This window comes from Bos mutus, chromosome 8 (genome assembly GCF_027580195.1).
Source record: "Bos mutus isolate GX-2022 chromosome 8, NWIPB_WYAK_1.1, whole genome shotgun sequence".
Taxonomy (NCBI): Eukaryota; Metazoa; Chordata; class Mammalia; order Artiodactyla; family Bovidae; genus Bos; species Bos mutus.
Window position 1 is genome coordinate 7,297,878 of NC_091624.1, and position 19,878 is coordinate 7,317,755.

Consider the following 19,878-nt stretch of genomic DNA (forward strand, 5'->3'; position numbering starts at 1 on the left):
ATTTTATGTTCTCAGAAATCCAAACAGTGACTGTAGTACCTTCACTTTTCAGAGGAGAGAACTGGAGTACAGAGATGGGAATTTAGTTGTCCAAAGTTATACAGCAAATTCTAGGCTAAGCCTAGATCCCAAGATTTCAGATGTTTAGTTATTCTTTCTAGTCTTCATCTTCCCTTCTTTTATTTTATAGAAAGATGTATCTGCTCACTTTTTTAAAATTGTTACTCTATTGACTGTGCCGGGTCTTCCCTGCTACACGTGGGCTCTTCAGTTGTGGAGAACAGGGTCTACTTGTTGCTGCAGTGCGCGGGCCTCTCGCTGTGCGTCTTCATGTCGTGGAGCGTGGGCTCTAGGTGCGTGGGCTTTCATAGCTGTGGCTCACGGGCTCAGTAGTTGCTGCCCTTGGGCTCTGGAGCACAGGATCAATAGCTGTAGTACGCATGCTCAGTTTCTCCAGGGCAGTGGGCTCTTCCCAGACTAGGGATCAAACCTGTGTCCCCTTCATTGGCAGGTGGAGTCTTTGCCAATGAGCCACCAGGAATGCCCATCTCATCTTTCTGATTAGCCCTATTTCTAGTAAACTTCAGCAGCCTCCTAAAATCCAATGGCTAGACCAACGTTTGGGAATCACGGGGTCCAAGGCACTTGCTCGTCTACTGTCCCTTCCTGTCTCATGAGCTTCATCACTAATCAGTCATGGAACTCTTTCCCTGTTAGCTGTAACAGTCTCAGTCCAGCTCAGCATAACACACCATGAAGCCAGTACCGATGTGTAACAGTGACCATGTGACATGAGGCCTGTTTGACATCCTTAGTCCAACACCTTCATCATGCGAGCAAGGAAACTGCAACTCCAAAGAAGCTTGCTGAAGAAGGGGAGAGGAAGTAAATGGCAGCGACAAGGCCAAAATAGTTACTCTAGACAGAGAGCACTGTCCTCCTGTTGCCTTGTCAAGCATTTTCATTGCACAGTAAGCTCATTTGAGCTTTGCTAGAATCTTATAAAGGTAGGTATTAGTATCTCATGTCACACTTGAGAAAATGCAGACAGAAATTTAAGCAAAGAGTCATCAGGAGTAGACCCTGATCTGTGTCATTTTCATATCCTGTGCTTGTTCTGTCCATTAATCCTCTTAATAATGGTATCCAGACGTTGGATGGGTTTGGACAACAGCAAGAATGTCTGCTCACCAAGGCCTGAGCTGGGGAGCTCATCTCTCTTTGTCTCCCTCCAGGAGAATTCCTGAGTTTTGCCGATGACTTACTCTCTGGCCTGGGCACATCTTGTGTAGCAGCTGGTCGAAGCCATGGAGAGGTCCCTGAAGTCAGTATCTACTCCGTCATCTTCAAGTGTCTGGAGCCCGACGGTCTCTACAAGTAAGACGTACTTTGTATGTGGGGAGCGTGAAGCAGACAGGAAAAGTTTAAGTAGTCTGGGAGGCAAGGCATGAGTAATCTGTCCAGGCCAGCCAAGTGTTTTATAGACCAGTCTGTGTGTGCACCTTGATAGGCTAAGATTTAGAAATATCACCACAGTGAGTCACAGAATCAAACACTGCTAGTGCTAAAGGGCCCTAGGAAGCCAGTTACTCAGAACCATTCCTCCTACTGAGGAAGAAACAGCAGGCCAGAGAGGGGGCACAGCAAGTCTGCAAGGAGGGCAGAGACAGGAGTCTCTGCGTGGTGTTCTTTTCTCAATTTCATGACATCCCCTCTGAAAGATGGTAGATCAGCATATCTAAAGTCTATATACATTTGTAGGATATACATATACTCTTTCACTATAGGTCCATCCAGACCCTTAGTAATAGTACCATTATAACTGTTTCATAGAGTATTGCACAGAGTCATTGCATCCCAATGTCTGGAGATGCAAACGCTGACTCATCTGAGACTCACCTGTTCATCTCCGAGGGGAAAGGGGCTCATTGTCTTTGTTTCCCAACTCAGTGAGTGTTTCTTCATTCATATGCGGCCACAGAGCTGTAACAGAGAGTTCTAGAGACCTGCTCTCTTCATTCTCTGATTATGAAGCCGTAAGCCACCTCCCTCTCCCATCTGGAAAGCTGCCATTGTTGACTACGGCACTGTTGACCAATTAATTATTCAGCTCACTCATATTTTTTCTTTTATTCATTGATTCATTTGCTTATCTATCCATCTATCCACTGTTTATCTCTCCATCTATCTCCCCCTTTCTTCTTTCCTTTATCCATCCATCCATCCCATTCATCTATCTATCCATTCATTCTTATACTCCATCATTCTTTCACTTATTTATTCATCCTTTAATTCACTCACATTTTTATTTACTCACTTATACTCATTTACTTACTCAATAGACCTGTCTAAATATTTCCTATGTCTTGGCACTGTTAGAAAGCAAGTATAAATGTGCCCAAGACAAAATCTCTATCCTCAGATAACTTAAAATCTAATGGTAGTATGAAAGACCACAGACCATGGATTCAAATCCGGGTTTGACATTTTTAGTTGTGTGGCCTTAAGTCACTTTGCTTCTATGAACCTCAGTAAAGCTGAAATAATAAAACTCAGGTTGTAGATCTGCATGAGAATTCAATAAGGAACACCTTAGCAGAGTGTCTAAGTATGTGCTCAGTAAGCCATGTGTATGTATGTGTTAGTTGCTCAGTCGTGTCCAACTCTGTGAACCCATGAACTGTAGCCCACCAGGCTCCCCTGTCCATGGGATTTTCCAGGCAAGAACACTGGAGTGGGCTGCCATTTCCTTCTCCAGGGGATCTTCCCAACTTGAAAGGAAGGACGAACCAGGGATCGAACCTAGGTCTCCTGCATTGCAGGCAGATCATTTACTACCTGAACCGCCAGGGTAGCCCCTCATGATCTGTAAATGTCCCCCATCTCCAAAGGGCTTCGCTGGTGGACTGAGCACCTACTCCTCATCTCCAAAACGTATCCCATCCCTATTTTCTGTGGAAGACCGTGACTCTTCTGAAGACCACTGGGCTCTTTTCAGCTCTTGACATATTCAGGCTCATTGTAACACTCAGTGTGTTCATGCTCCAGACTCAGGTATATCACCATGAGATGGAAATCAGGCTTCTGACCTGGGCCCTGCCAATGACTGTGTCATAGATGTTGGGGCCCAGGTTTTATTTTATACAGAAAGGCAGGATCAGTCAGGGACAGCAAGAACTCTAGGAATGGAATCCCTAAAGTACAATGGGTTATAGACATCTTTCAGTGGGACGTGTGGGCAACTTTTACAGCCGTGGTAGTGTTTACCTCAGGCCTTCAGCAATGACTTGGCATTTAGGTCTTTGGAGCATGAATCTGCAGCCTCTTAATCAGTAAACTCTGATGCTAATCCCTTGAGCTTTGGGGTCACTGCATCTGTGAAATACAAGTATGCGACGAGATTAAGAGCTTTATGATCCTCTTCAAGTCTAAAGGCTATGATCATATGAAGAAAGCAGCATTTTGGAAAGAGTTCCTGCTGCCTGACTTCTGACCTCCACCCCTTATTGAGGGCATAGACTGGAGGCAGGCAGACCTCCACCCTGCACTTCCTCAGCTGTTTGGCATTGAGGGAACTTCTCAACCTTCCAGCCTCCATTTCCCTCCGTGTGTAAATCAGACAATATGGTGTCTGGTTTGCTGGGAGCCCGGGAGGATTTGATGAGCTAGTAACACCCCAAAATTCCTCACTTTGTCACAAGCCCCCAGTAGGAGTGTGAGGACGGTTAGCTGTTATCTCTATCGTGCTTGCTGCCCCTGCTGTTGGAGTAATGAATTTCAACTCCCTCCCCCTGCATTCTCCAACTGCTGGGAGAGAAGATGTAGCAGACAGGGACAGAGCGCCAGCAGGTGGTTCCTGTCTGCTGAGACGTGAGTAGTGACCCTGTCTCTGGGTGACATTGTGGGGACTCAGCATTACCCAGGCTGGAGTCCTACAGGCCCGTTATGTCAAGAGAGGGAATGTTTTATGGAACCCCAAGAGCAATTAACCCCGAGAGCTGACACATAAGCTGCCATCCTCCAGGAGTGATGAGTACCTTCCCTAACCTCTTCCGTTCCTCTTTACCAACATCCCCCCCACCTCTCAAAGCAGGAGCATCATTTCTTCTCCTGTCCTGGAAACGTGCTCGTCATGAGCCTGTCATCCCTAACGCTGAACATTTCTTTATTTTCTTTCTGAAACCAGTTATATTAACCTGTCTGGGATGCGGGCCGCTCTGACAAGGAGCCAGCATGTTGTTTGGACCCGTCTCTCACCCCACTGCCGGCTCTCCTCCCCTGAAGTCTGACCGACTCAAGTCTCCAGTTTTAAAAGAGTTTCAATGTCAGTTCTTGGGGTTTTGCATTTTCTGCTTGCTCATTGCTAACCAAAATGAGTTTTCTTCCTCTTGGGCCAAAAAGGCCACATGTGGCAGTGGAAAGAGCTCAGGCTTCGGAGATGAGCGGAGCTGGGTGTACATCCTGCTGCTGTCCTGTACCCACGGCTGGCCCCTGGGAAGGCCCTGGGTTACTGCTCTAGACAACAGTTCCTCCCCCTGGGAAAGGGGGCTGGGAATCTTCTGATCTCATAGACTTGTACAGAAGAGCATGAAGAAACTCCATGAATGGGGTTTACCAGAATGCACGGCATGTGGGGGAGGTCTGCAGGAAATGTTAGTTTCTTTTTCTTCTTCCTCTTTCATTCTCTTTGACCCAGTTGCTGGTTTTCAGTGTCTCTTTTTTCCCCCAGGATAATCTGGGAAGAGCTACTCTTTAAGAGGCAAGCTGGGAGTCCCACTGGTCCTGAGAAGAATGAGCATCTAGGATCATTTGGAGAGAAGTAGGAGAAGGCGATGGCACCCCTCTCCAGTACTCTTGCCTGGAAAATCGCATGGACGGAGGAGCCTGGTAGGCTGCAGTCCATGGGGTCGCTAAGAGTAGGACACGACTGAGTGACTTCACTTTCACTTTTCACTTTCATGCATTGGAGAAGGAAATGGCAACCCACTCCAGTGTTCTTGCCTGGAGAATCCCAGGGACGGGGGACCCTGGTGGGCTGCCGTCTATGGGGTCACACAGAATCGGACACGACTGAAGTGACTTAGCAGCAGCAGCAGGCTGAAAAGAGGGAGAAGGCGATGGCACCCCACTCTGGTACTCTTGCCTGGAAAATCCCATGGATGGAGGAGCCTGGTGGGCTGCCCTCTCTGGGGTCGGACAGAGTCGGACACAACTGGAGTGACTTAGCAGCAGCAGCAGCAGCAGCAGCAGCAGGCTGATAAAAAAGAGCATGAGTGCAGACTCCCGAGTTTTAATTAAGCACAGGTGGACATCAAACCCTCCATCCATGGCTGCCAGAAGAGGTGATGGAAGAGTTCGGATGCTTAGGCCCAGAGGCACGGTGTCTCAGTCAGAAAGTCTGGGTTCACACCCCACAACCACCACTTCTGTCTCTGGGACCTTGGGCGGGATGTTCACATCCTCTCCTGTTTCACACGTTCAGTGTCTTCAAAATGAAGATGGATTAAACCCACCCCAGCTAGAGATTTCTCGATATGCATCCTTCTGCCATTGGGACTTTTTCCTCATTCTCTCGCTTCTCCTCCTGGGCTTTTGCTCTTCCAACTTTTCTTACCTTCTCACTTTTGCTGTACCCTGCCATGCCTCTCTGCCCCTCTGTCCATCTCTCCTGGCTTTTTGTTCTGCCTCTTGTGTGAATATCTTCCGCATAGCTTACTGTCTTTGTCTGCCACCCTCCAGTCATCCCCTCTTTGCCTTTCTCTGTGTTACTCTCTTCATTTGTGCTTCTCTGTGTGTGTCAGGTTTCCCGAGTGGGGCTGGTGGTCAAGAACCCGCCTGCAGTGCAGGAGACTTAAGAGATGTGGGTTCGATCCCTGAATCCAAAGATCCCTGGAGGAGGGCATGGCAACCCACTCCAGTATCCTTGTCTGGAGAATCTCATGGACAGAGGAGCCTGGTGGGCTGCAGTCCATTGGGTCACAAAGAGTCAGGCACAACTGAAGTGACTTAGCAGGCACTCACGCATATGTGTATCTCAGTTGCTTAGTCCTGTTGCTTATTCGAGTTCTGGTTCATCCTTCTCTCTCTCTCTCTCTCTCTGGCCCCCGTTTACCCCCACTCCCTCTCTCCACCCCACCCTAGGAAGGCAAATTGCTTTCACAGCCTCTCCATCCATGTAACTTTACACAGCACCACAGAGTTGAGACTGACTGTAGGAGTCAAAGTCAAGTCTGATTTTTTCCTTTTTTTTTTTTTGTCCTAAGCTCACCCTGGTATAACATCAGCACTCAGGCCAGTTTAAATTGAATTTCCTTGTTTGTTTCATTTGTTTTACTTCTGAATGAAAACAAAGAGCAGCAGAGGGCGCGGGTCCCCGGCAGCTCTGACTGTGCCCAGCTCCGGCGCCTTTGGGCTGCTGGAGTCGGAGGGTGACCCTGAGCAGGGACTGCCGCTCAAGGCGGAAGGGTCAGACCCAGCTGCATCCATCGCTTCTGCCCTCGCCTGGCCAGAGGCCTAGACACCCTTTTTGTCGCAGCTCCCCAATTTCCTATTATCTGAGGTAATTAGCCTCTGTCTTGCTTGGCCGCCTTGCCTTTCTCTGAGCATGGACGACTGCCAAAGGGTCCTGAGCAAACACAGCAGCAGCCAGGCCTAATTCCTGGGGTGGGGGCTCATCTCCACACGTTCGGAGGCTCGCCGCAGGCCTGCCCTCCCCTTCTGGGCCTCAGCTCTGTGAGAGGAATGCCAAGGAAGCCGGGGTCCTGCAACCCCATGCCCACACCCACAGGGGGACCAGAGGCTCAGGGTGAGGGAAGAGCCTGAGGTCAGGAGTTGGACTGGGAGCAGTTCCCACACTTGCTCCCAGCAAGACCTGGGAGTTCTCCCAAGCTCCTCCCCTGCCTCTGGCCTTGATGTTCTCACCTGTGAAATGGAAAGGTTAAACTCAGTGGGTTCTGTGACTTGCATACTGAGGCAGCGATGGAGACTCCGGACCAATGGCCCAATTCTCAGAGGCCCCAGGGCCTCCTGGATAACAGGGGTGAAGCAATGGTAAGCATGTATTGGGCACTCACTCAGTGTCAGGAACCAGGCCCAGGATGTTCCAGGTGCTGTCTCACTCCGTCCTCACCATAACCCTATAGATCTGGCATCCTCATCATCATATTTCGTATCACAGGTGGGGAAACTGGGATTTCAGGGACTAAACATTTTGTTCAGAGTCACATGAGAAGAAGAGAGAGAGCTGAGTCATACCCAAGCCGACAGCCCCCACCACCCCGCTGCCCTCACATGCTGCTCTTGGCCTTGTCCTTGTCCACTCACACACGTGGAATTCTCAGAAGTACCCGGTAGGGATAGTGGCGGAGGACCCTCTAACTACAAGCAAATATTTGCAATGGAGAGAACACCGGAGACAAGAATACCCCGACCTTCAGGAAAGGCACTTCACACCTCATCTTTCTCATCTGGAAAACGGAGCTAATTAATCCATCCATGAAATGGAGATAATTACACCTTCCCAAGACATTGCAAAGAGCAAACTGGATAGTATATGAGAAAGTGCTTTGAATCTGTCCTAAGATGTGTGAACATAAGAATTTACCATGATCACCTTGTCAAAAAAGCAGCAAAGGGAAGGGCAATAAATGTTCTGAAGGCATATCCCTCTCCACACGCTGCCGCATACATATTTTTAATTCAGGTCTTTGAACTCAGAGGTAAATTTGCACCTTGGTTCCAGTACCTAAGGGCTTCCCCTGTGGCTCAGCTAGTAAAGAATCGCCTGCAATCCAGGAGACCTGGGCTCCATCCCTGGGTTGGGAAGATCCCCTGGAGAAGGGAAAGGCTACCCACTCCAGTATTCTGGCCTGGAGAACTCCATGGACTGTATAGTCCATGGGGTCACAAAGAGTTGGGCACGACTGAGTGACTTTCACTTCACTTTCAGTACCTACCCCGTGTGGCCCTGGGCAGATTTCTTAACCTATCTGAGTTTCAGTTTTGTCATCTGTACAATGGAATCATCTTACTAATAGGAACGATTTCATAGGATCACGAGGATTCAATGAACCAAAATGTGTAAAGAGCAAAGATAGTCTGCAGCTCACTGTCAGTACTTCATAGCTGACGAGAGGATGACCGCTGTTTCTACTCTTTGTTATTACACGACTCTACCTAAGCAGTCACGCCTGGGGTCACTGTGCTGACTGCTGTGTTCACAACATTCCACTGGGAGAGCGAGTCAGTCCTTCATCTGACCCTGATCCCTTTACTCATCACTCTGCAGACAGTGCTAGAATGTACCTTCTTTAGGGTCTTTGCTTCTACTCTTCTTTCCCCAAGAGGGCCTTCTCCTGACTCTTCCCATGACCCCAGCTCTGCTCTTTCAGGTCTATGATCAAATGTCATCTTCTTAGAAACAGCTTCTTTGACCACATTATCTGCAGTAGATCACATCCACCATACACACAGACATACAAAGCCATGCCACTTAATAGAGCAGTAGTGATTTAGCATCTGATTTACTTATCTGTTGGGTTTCCCTGGTGACTCAGATGATAAAGAATCTGCCTGCAATTTGGGGGACCTGGTTTTCATCCCTGGGTTGGGAAGATCCCCTGGAGAAGGGAATGGCAACCCATTCCAGTATTCTTGCCTGGAAAATTTCATGGACAGAGGAGCCTGGTGGGCTACAGTCCATGAGGTCACAAAGAGTTGGACACGACGGAGGGACTAACACTTTCACTTTTACTTCTCTGGTGTCTGCCTTTTCACACTAGACCATCCACTGTGTAGGGTAGGGTCTGTGTCTGCCTTCGTCATCCTATCTCTCTGGTGCCTAGAACAGTGTCTGATGCTGGTAAAGAATCTAGTAAATAGTTGTTGAATGATTTTGGAAAAATGTTGAAGTCAATGCAGAAATCTGGAGACACTGACTTCTCATCTTCACTTCCTTTCTCACCAAATGTTCAGAAGACATCCACTGAGTGTCAGGCTGTGATCTGGAACCATATCTCTGTATCCATCTCAAGGTTTCTGTGTGTCTGTAGCTACCTACCTGTCTATCTTGTTGTTGCTGTCCAGTTGCTAAGTCATGTCTGACTCTTTGCGACCCCATGGGCTTCCCTGTTCTTCACCATCTCCTGGAGTTTACCTAAACTCGGGTCCATTGAGTTGGTAATGCCATCCAATCATCTCATCTTCTGTTGCCCACTTCTCCTCCTGCCTTCAATCTTTCCCAGCATCAGGGTCTTTTCCAGTGAGTCAGCTCTTCACATCAGGTGGCCAAAGTATTGGAGTTCCATCATCAGTCCCTCCAATGAATATTCAGGGTTGATTTCCTTTAGGATTGACTGATTTGATTTCCTTACTGTCCAAGGGACTCTCAAGAGTCTTCTCTAGCACCACAGTTTAAAAGCATCAATTCTTCAGCACTCAGCCTTCTTTATGGTACAACTCTCACATCCGTACATGACTACTGGAAAAAACCCCATCTTAAATCTTATCTACCTTAATCCTCAGAACAACTCTCTAAGGCAATGACTGTTACTCTTATGCAACAGATTAGGCAATTAAGGCATTGAGAGGTTAGATAAGTTGACCAGAGCCTCCAGGCTAGTAAATGGAGAAGATAAGATTTGAATTCAGCCAATTTATTTCCAGAGGTTCAATTTGAAATTACTGCACTAGATCCTATCTCCCTGAGTTTGCATATCCCAAATCCATTGAGTCCTCCATGCCATTCAACCATCTCATCCTCTGTCATCCCCTTCTCCTCCTGCCTTCAATCTTTCCCAGCATCAGGATCTTTTCCAATGAGTCGGCTCTTTGCATCCAGTGTCCAAAGTATCTTTTATACAGAGCTCCCTACTCAGATGAGTTGGAAACACTATGGGAAACAGATTTTGAGTCCTGCCATCAGATGCTGCATGGCTCCCCCTGAATCCCAGACTTCAGTTCTGGTGATGCCATACCAACAGTTGAGCCCCAAGTCTATGAAGATCCCTGCTCCTCCTGGGGACACAGTCCTAATGCTAGTTTTGAGGTGCTCAGGACCTCCAGGTCTCATGGACTGAATTGTTTCCTGGCCATGTGTTTCTGCAAACAAGTGCAGGCTCCCTGTCCCCAAAATACTGTTCCAAAAGCCCAGGGGCTTGAAGCCTTGGGTGTAGCATTGCTGGGTTCCCCATCACCTCCAGGACACCCCCACCCCTTGCCCAGGCACAGCCTGGGCAGCGCCTTGAAGAAGCATCCAGGGCCACTGCCATGGATACTATAATTACATAGTAGATGAATCTCAAAGTTTCCTTTTATTTACATTCCTCCACTGCCCTCTTCATTTCCTCTCTTTGTGCCAAGAATCAGCACAGAATTTACCGGAAAATGCATGAAAGTCATCAGGAGCCCTTCAGGTCTGGCTTTCGTAAGTGCTCGCCCAGAGGATGGGAAGCAGGGGGCCTGCGGGTCATCCTGCGTCTGGCCCTAGGACGCTCCAAGTCCTTGGACGACACGGCATTTCCACCTCAGAGGCCTGTGTTTCTCCATTTGTGGGAGAGGGGTGGAGTGGCACCACCACCCCAAAGAATGTTTTATGAGTTCAGATCAGTTCGGAGGCTGGGAGATAACAGAGCCCAGGATGTGGACTCCAGGCCTCGGTGATCAGAGACAGAAGGGTCGGAATCCAGGTTGAAGAGCTTCATCTGGCTCAAGGCTCTGTGCGTCTTCCCTCTTCCAGCTTCATGCTCCCATCTGGGCATGGCTGGGCTGGGTTCTCAGGGGACTCTCAGCTCCTAGGGGGAAGGAGATGTGCACAGAGGAAACCCCCCGTGCTGACTAGGGTCGAGGCAGCTGCCTCTGAGAGCCGAGGCTGAGGCCCGAGGTTGATCCAGGACACAGCAGGGACAGAGCCAGGATGGGCCTGACGGTTCCTGCCGCGCTCTTGCCTGGCTTTTTCTTCCCGCTGTGAAACTTTCTCAGTCTCTCTTTTTTTCTCTTCAACCCCCTCCTCCTCCCCTACTTCCTTCCCTCCTCTCTTCCTCCATCCTGTATTTCCTGCATCTTTTCCTTTCTCGCTCTCTCCTCTCTCTGAGTCCCCTCCTGTTCTTCCATCATCCCCGACTCCCCACACACTTTGTCCCTTTCTTCTTGTTTCTGTCTGACTCTCCTTTCCCTCTCTTTCCTCCCATTGCCATCCTTGCTCTCCTCTCTCCTGGGTCTACTTCTCTTATCCTCACTCTCTCTGTGTATGTACATCTTCTTTCTCCTTTTCTTCCCACATTTTTTGGGGGGAAGATTCCCTGGTGGCTCAGACGGTAAAGCGTCTGCCCGCAATGCGGGAGACCTGGGCTTGATCCCTGGGTTGGGAAGATCCCCTGGAGAAGGAAATGGCAACCCACTCCAGGACTCTTGCCCTAGAGAATTCCATGGATGGAGGAGCCTGGTGGGCTACAGTCTGTGGGGTCGCAAAGAGTCAGATACGACTGAGTAACTTTTCACTTTTTAGTCATCTGTCCTGCTCGCCCCCTACTCTCATCTCTCTTTCTCCATGTTCTTGTGTGTTTCCTTCCTACCTTCGCCTCTAGCCCTTCCCACCCCCGCCTAAGAGCAAGGGTCCAGGCCTATTATATGAGACGGGGGTGGACAGTCAGTAGAGTGTGGCCAAAGGAGCTGGATGTCGGCAGGAGCCAGGGGCCTCTAATGTCCCTAAACCCAGATGGAATGTGGCCTTGCTCTGGCTGCGGTGCCCTGTCCCAGCGGTCAGGGGGGTGCTCCCTCAGAGGACGAGCAGCCTAGCTGCTCGAGACTCAAGTCCATCCAGCGTCAGGTCACGCTAACCTCTCCAAAGTGCTCAGTCGGGGCCCCAGAGAGGGAAAGAGCTGTCCTCTGGCCAGAAGCAAATACAGCCGGGAGACCCAAGCCAAGAGAGACTCGTAGAGGAAAAATAACGCTGTTTTTCAGCCGACAGACAGCGAGGCTCCTAAGACCTGCTGGACTCTCAGGCAGGCTGTTCTTTCCTCAAACTGCGTCAGAATTTCATCCAGGAATGGGAAGCCGGCCAGGCTTCCAGAGGGACAGGGCACAAACGGCTGATGCGAAGCCGTGGAGGGTGCGGAGGCTGGGAGCTGAGGCTGGAGTGGGGAGCGGGGCCTTGAATGCTGGGCGCAGGAGCTGGACTCGGTCCTGTGGGCCGTGAGGAGCCAGGAAGAGCTGTTGAGGAAGCCCAGGATGTATTTAAACCTGTGCTTTCAGTGCCAGCTCTGAGCATGACTCGGAGGGCAGGCTGGATCGAGTGGAGAGACCCGGAGGCCATGGGGGGCAGTAAAGGCAGGGTCCTCGCACACTGGGGTCCAGTGAGCAGGGCCCTGAGTAGGGCATGTGCGGGGCCCAAGTGGAGCAGCGTGGGCTCAGCTCACTTCCGGAAACATCCGGAAGCAGCTTTTTCTCTTCTGAATATCTGAGCCCGGCTGTGCAGAGTGCTCAAGAAAAGGAGATATGTGTCGGGTAGCCACAATATGCCTTTTCTAAAAAAAAGAAAAATTTAATTGGTGTATAAGGGCTTTACAACGTGTTCATTCCTGCTCCACAGTGAAGTGAATCAGTTCTGTGTATACGTATATCCCCTCCCTCTTGGACCTGCGTCCCACCCACCCCTCTAGGTCGTCGCAGAGCACCCAGCTGAGCTCACCGTGGTCTACAGCAGTTTCCTGCTAGCTCCTGATTTTACACATAGTAGTGTATTTATTTCAAACCCAATCTCTCCATTCATCCCACCCTCTCCTTCCCCTCACACATCTGCTCCCTGCGACTGTATCTCTATTCCTGCCCTGAAACTAGGTTCATCTGTACCATTTTTCCAGATTCCACCTGCATGCCTTAATAGACCAGCGATTGCTGGTTTTCTGTTACAGTGTGCCTGATACTAAGCTAGTCAGTTGGGATTTAGAGCTAACCAAGCCAAACAAGGCCTCTGCCCTCGCAGGGCTCACAGTTGTGGTGGGGAGGCTGAGGAGATGGAATGACCCTTCACATCAGGCTCGGATGGGAAGGCCTGGGGGCGGTGATTACACTGAGAAAGTGTCACAGCCCAGAGAGGTTGGCTGTAGGGCTATTTTGCAGATCTCCTATGAAGTTTTCCTGCAGAAATAAGAGGAGGGGTTGCACTGGGTTGAACAGTGTCCCCCCAGAAATCATGACTACCTGAAACCTCAGAGTACGACCTTACTTGGAAATAGAGTCTTGGAAAATATAGTAGATTAAGGGATTCCCTCATGGCATCCAGTCCCATCACTTCATGGCAAATAGATGGGGAAACAGTGGAAACAGTGTCAGACTTTATTTTTGGGGAGCTCCAAAACCACTCCAGATGGTGACTGCAACCATGAAATTAAAAGATGTTTGTTCCTTGGAAGAAAAGCTATGACCAACCTAGACACCATAGTAAAAAGCAGAGATGTTACTTTGCCAACAAATGTTTGCCTAGTCAAAGCTGTGGTTTTTCCAGTAGTCATGTATGGATGTGAGAGTTGGACTATAAAGAAAGCTGAGTGCTGAAGAATTGATGCTTCTGAACTGTGGTATTGGAGAAGACTCTTGAGAGTCCCTTGGACTGCAAGGAGATCCAACCAGTCCATCCTAAAGGAAATCAGTCCTGAATATTCATTGGAAGGACTGATGCTGAAACTGAAACTCCAATACTTTGGCCACCTAATGTGAAGAACTGACTTATTTGAAAAGACCCTGATGCTGGGAAAGATTGAAGACGGGAGGAGAAGGGGATGACAGAGGACGAGATGGTTGGATGGCATCACCGAGTCAATGGACGTGAGTTTGAGTAAACTTCAGGGGTTGGTGATGGACAGGGAGGTCTGGCGTGCTGCAGTTCATGGCGTGGCAAAGAGTCGGACATGACTGAGTGACTGAACTGAACTGAACCACAAGCTAAGGAACGCCTTGGGCCCTCAGTGGCTGGCAGAGAAAAGGAACGGTTCTTCCCAGGAGCCCTTGGGGTGGGAGGCAGGGAGCTCGGTCCTGCCATCACCTTGATCTCAGACTCCTAGCCTCCAGAGCTGTGAGATCATATGTGTCTGTTGTTTTAAGCCCCCATGTCTGTGGTAACTCATTATGGCAGCCACAGGGAACTAACACAGGAGTTTCAGGCAGAGGATGGATTAGGAGAAGCCTGGAAAAAGAGAGAGTGTGATGAGGCAGATAGTGTAGCTGGAGTGAGGAGGGCAAGGGCTGGAGGTCAGAGAGCTGGGGCTACAAGCAGGCGAGGGCCTCATCAGCCACGTCGGGGCCCCTAGAGGAGCTGAGTGTGGGATGAGGCAACAGGGATGACCTGAAGGAGCCTCATGGCTCCAAGCATGCCTTCCCGACTTGCAAGGGGGAAGACCAAGCATCCGGACAGTGTCCAGAGGAGAAAAAGGAGGTCACCAAGGGCCCTAGAAGTGAGGTCCCTAGAGAACATTTCAGGGGCCTGGACTCTTCTTTCAGTTAAGAGAAGACACAGGGGTTGGCCCACTGTTTTCAACCCTCTGTAGAGCCACGTGGATATCAGAGGGCACCGATGTGTCCACTCTGACCCCTGGGGGTCAGGATGGGGTGATGTGTGGGAGGCAGATTTCAGGTCCTGTCAGGACTCAGTGGCTGATAGTCTCAGGGGATGCTGTGGTCTGCGCTGGGGAGCAGGGAAGTGAGGGAGGGGGACTGGCCTTATAAGGATGAATTGGCAAGTGGCCTTAATGGGTCGGCGTGACCAGGGGCTTCGTAACAGGGAGTGGTGGGGACTGTGGTAAACTGGAAATGGAGCAGAGGACACTCAGCTCCAGCTCATCACTACTATGTGAGAATGTAGATTCAGTGTTGAATAACCTTCCAAGCCATAACCTAGGCTTAAATGCAATCTATTAATTAGTACTTGCTGGAAGCCAATTCAAAATTGGTCATATAAACCAACTGTGTAGGTCACAATGAGCCTGCCATTTATTGATTTAGGCTCTCTTATCTAAATCAACTCTTTCAGTATATAGGTAAGGGAGCTGATGCCCAAAGAGACCCATAGGCTTCACAGTGAGGGCAGAACCAGGATTAGCACACAGGGTTCCTGATGCTCCATCTACAGCTCTTACCATCAGGCCTTGACTCCCTGCCTTTTATCTTGGGGGTGTTTGGTTGAGGGACAGCTCAGAGACAGCTGAGCAAAGGGAGAACGCCCCAGGATGGGGTCACAAGTCACATATAGCCCAGCTAGGCTGCCCTCTCAACCTTGGACAAAGAGCTTCCTCTTTCTGAACTTCAGGGTCTTCCTCATCACAGTGAGGAGACTGGATGGTAAACTCCTTTCCTTCTCTGACTTTCTAGGACTCCAGGAACCCCTGAAATAGGAAGAGACCCACACTCAAAGCCAGGTCTCTCCCTGCTCCCATTACCTTGGCTGTGGGTCCAGCACGACAGCCTGAGGGGCTACCCACACCCCCGCCCACCTCCAAACTCCCACCTCCGTCTGTGAAGGAGGCTGCTGTTAGGAACAGTCTTGAGGTCATCACTGGAAAGGTGCTAACAGACTGCAGGAGATCACCGTGAATGATGTGTAGAAACTCAGAGGCCAGACAGAATCCAGATTTCTGGCACTTTTCCCTCTGTTCTGTTCTCCTTGCCCCCAAGGGCAGACTCTCCCAGGTTTCAACAACCCCCTTCTGGTTTCACATTTGAATCACAGCACAGCAGAGCTTGAGGACTCAGACCTCATGGACCTAAACTTTCTCTCTCAGGAGAAACTGCAGTTCAGGGAGGGTAGGGGCCTGGTCACTCAGAGAACAGGTGTCAGAGCTGGGCTGGACCATGCTCTTGACTCCACTGTTGACCACCTGCTGCTCTCTTGTCCTAAATCTGAGCATCCATGTGCCCTCAATCATCTGAGCTTCTGAGAGGCTAAGAAACTAGGATTTTAAGTCAGGCTGTCCTAGCGTCAACTCAAATCTTTCCAGCTATACAAGATACTTGTACCATTACAAGGCTGTACAAGATACTTATTTTCCTGGACCTTAATTTCCACATCTGTAAGGTGAGGGTGTTGACACTCCCTACACTAGAGTTTTTCCAGTGGTCATGTATGGATGCGAGAGTTAGACTATGAAGAAAGCTGAGCGCCAAAGAATTGATGCTTTTGAACTGTGGTGCTGGAGAAGACTCCTGAGAGTCCCTTAGACTGCAAGGAGATCCAACCAGTCCATTCTAAAGGAGATCAGTCCTGGCTGTTCTTTGGAAGGAATGATGCTAAAGCTGAAACTCCAGTACTTTGGCCACCTCATGCGAAGAGTTGACTCATTGGAAAAGACTCCTTTGCTGGGAGGGATTGGGGGCAGGAGGAGAAGGGGATGACAGAGGATGAGATGGCTGGATGGCATCACCAACTCGATGGATGTGAGTTTGAGTGAACTCCAGGAGTTGGTGATGGACAGGGAGGCCTGGTGTGCTGCAATTCATGGGGTTGCAAAGAATCGGACACAACTGAGCGACTGAACTGAACTGAACACTCGAGTTTTATTGTGGTACAAATAGAGTATTTAATATGTGCAAAGCTCACAGGAATAGCAGGTCTAGCACCCAGTAGGTGCTCAGTATCAAGTACATACAACACGTTTCTTTAGTAGGACTTCACCAGGACCATGAAAGAGAATCATAATTGGCTAATTGTCTTGCCTTCCCTCTGTAACATTGCCACAAGTCTCTGTTCACTCTGAGCATCTTTTAGGAACTTTCTGGACATGATGTGGCAAATTTGGAGTCATCCCCCAAATATTTAACAGAAGAAACGCCTCCCCCGCCCCCATTTTTTTTCCTTCTATCATTCCTTGAAAGTGAACGTGTTACTCATTCAGTCATGTCTAACTCTTTGCGACCCCATGGACTATAGCCTGCCAGGCTCCTCTGTCCCTAGAATTCTCCAGGCAAGAATACTGGAGTGGGTAGCCATTCCCTTCTCCAAGGGTGCTTCCTGACCCAGGGATTGAACCTGGGTCTTCCACATTGCAGGCAGATTCTTTACTGTCTGAGCGACCAGAGAATTATTCCTTGAGTCCATGTCTACTGTAGTTCTCATGATCATAGAGAACTAAAATTGCCAGCAATCCAAGAGTAGAACAGATTTTAGAAACCATGTTTAGATGTCTATGCATCCCTAGCATATGACTTGGAATTAAGCAGGTGCTCAATTTAGAAGTCAACAAAGGTCGGGAATAGATGTAGCAGGTTGAATGGATAGAGTCAGACTTTCAATTAAACATCTGTCACCATTAGCCAAGGGCATTCATGGCAATGCCATGGCCCTTGCCTACCAATCGATAGTGTCATTGACCATTTATTAGGCTCTCACTACTGCTATGCATTGTGCCAATATCTTTATGTCCACTAATGCTTTGGCTTTTCACAATATGGTAATTTCTAAGGTAGGTACTATCTAATAGGTACTATAGTAGGTCCTTTTTATATATAAGTAAACTAAGATAGAAGGGCTAAATGACTTGTTCAAGGTCTCCCTTATTAGTAAATGGCAGAACCGTGAGTCTAACACAAGATATCTAGCTCTAGAGTCCACCTGTGGATCTTCCTATGTGTTCCTCTCATAGCCAGGGGTGCAGCTGAACCTTGAACACATATGGCCTAGACCGAAAGAGCTTTGCCCAGTGTTAGGAACAAACTCGTAAGGAGCTAATTATCCTGGAATAGAGGGTGATTTGCCTCATAACAAAGTTTTGAGGAGGCTGTGGTCTCTAATAGCCAGCGTACCTGGGGGAGGTGCATTTGAGCTGGCTCTGGAGGAACAGATTGCAGTGACCATTTAGAATTAGGGCTGTTATTGCATCACCAGCTGAGGGAAGACAAGGAGGTGGGAAATTAGAGGGACATGCAGGGTAGGGAACAGCAGAAAGGTGACGATAGTTGAGATCCACAGTATAAAAGGGTAGAAAGGCAGGGCTTGTGAGGCTTTGTAATGCAGACCAAGGAGTTGATTTGTTTTGAGCAGTCATGAGGAGACCACATTTGGGTTTTAGAATGACCTCTATGGAGGATGGGTTACAGTAGGGCTTCCCAGGTGGCTTAGCAGCAAAAAAAGTCTGCCTGCAATGCAGGAGACGTGGGTTCAGTCCCTGGGTTGGGAAGATCCCCTGAAGAAGGAAATAGCAACCCACTCCAGTACTCTTGCCTGAGAAATCCCAAGGACAGAGAAGCCTGGCAGGTAACAGTCCATAGGGTTGCAAAAGAGGCAGGTATGACTTAGTGTCTAAACGACAACAAGAAGGGAGACTTCAGGGGCTATTGTAACAGTCCTGGTAAGAGATACTGAATCTGTAATTAGGACAGCAGAAAGAGAGGGATGCAGAGAGTAGGACGATGCGGGATGGTTATGTTCACATTTTTTTTTTTTTTTTTGGCGTGGGGGGAATCTATCAAATGACAAACAATAAACCTCATTGAGAAGACAGCCCAGCACGGGATTTGAAATTTTAAGATCTGAGTTCAAATCCTGACTCTACCATCTTGCCTTTGGGAAGGGTAGCCTATGAAAACAATGCTTAAGTTTTGAGACCAAGCCTTTTCCTGTATCTGAAAAGTGGTAGTAATATATTCAATTTCAAAATGTGCAAGTGGGATTAAAAATATATATATTCTACATGTCAATTTCTGACACCTCATAGGCTCTTTATGCCTATCAATTTTCTCCCAGTCTTTCCATCTGCTTCAGTCCTATTTGCAGGAAACATTCATATTCATTCTCTCCCTCACTCCGCCTCCTGACTGCCCAACTTCCCTCTCTCTGTCCCTCTTTCCCCAGGATGCCAGAAATGAAATAACATTCTTTGCGTGTTTGTTCTAAAACTTCTGGCCGCCTTCCCGCAGACCCCAGGCTGGGTCAGGACTCATTTGCATTAGCATGTGTGAGGCCAGCCTGAAGGGGAAGGAGAGGCCTTGTTTTCAGGGAGTTTCATCAGGCGCCCCTGCCAGAAAAAGGAGAAGTTACTATGTCTTTCTGGGAAACATTCACAGACTCAAACAAGCAAGGAAGGCCCGGGGAGCCATCTCACTTGTGAAGAGGTTGGTGGGTGGGTGAGCTGCCTGCCGGACTCCCAAAACTATACCCAGCTCCTCTCATCCTTATCACAGGCCTGCCCCCTAGAAATCTCTCCTTCAACATGTGTAATAACTTAAGACCATAAATAGACCTTTCTTAATCCTATCTGTGGCCTGTAACAGGGAGAGGGGGGAGAGAGAGTGCACAGGGGCAAGGAGGACACGCAGAAGCTACAGGATAAATAAACAGCAATCTTGCTGGCTTCTAGATGGATATTAAACCCACAAAAGCATCTTTAAAATAAGCAGTGGTAATCCCTGGAGCTTTTTATTTGTTCTTGCTTTACTCCTGTGAATTTTTAAAATAATACCATGTCATGGAGTTACACTTTCTCTCAGGAATCTCAGTAACTGTGTCCAAAGCCAGATAACCAGTTGCAAGCCAAAGGAAGCTCTTTGTAGTTGTCTCAAGAGTGCTACTGCCACCATGACACAGGCTACTCTAGAGGCAAGGATTATACCATTTATGGAGAAGGGAATTGAGTCCCTGGTATTTTATTGGGTACCTTCCCATAATTCCCCACTATTTTTCTCAGTTGCTAGCCTGGATATGTCTTCTCCAGGCAAGACTTTTGCCTCGTCCTTTTTAATACTATTCATGTAAACACTTGAGGGAAAATAAAAGATTCAACGATACATATGTTTTGTACTTGGAGTGCGTTCAATACGTCAGGCACTGTTTTAAATGCTTTACACAAATTAATTTATCCAATCTTCTCAGTAACCCAATGAGGATAGTGGTTTATG

General features: G+C 48.6%; 1 protein-coding gene across 4 annotated transcripts in view; it reads left to right on the top strand.

Moving 5' to 3' along the window:
* ASTN2 (astrotactin 2) overlaps window positions 1–19,878 on the top strand; it is a 1,044,864-nt gene that overhangs the window by 982,471 nt on the left and 42,515 nt on the right. For all 4 annotated transcript variants that reach the window (XM_070375013.1, XM_070375014.1, XM_070375012.1 and 1 more), the window contains one exon: window positions 1,236–1,377. In XM_070375013.1, coding sequence (XP_070231114.1) covers window positions 1,236–1,377 — 142 coding nt within the window. The remainder of the gene's footprint in view (window positions 1–1,235; window positions 1,378–19,878) is intronic.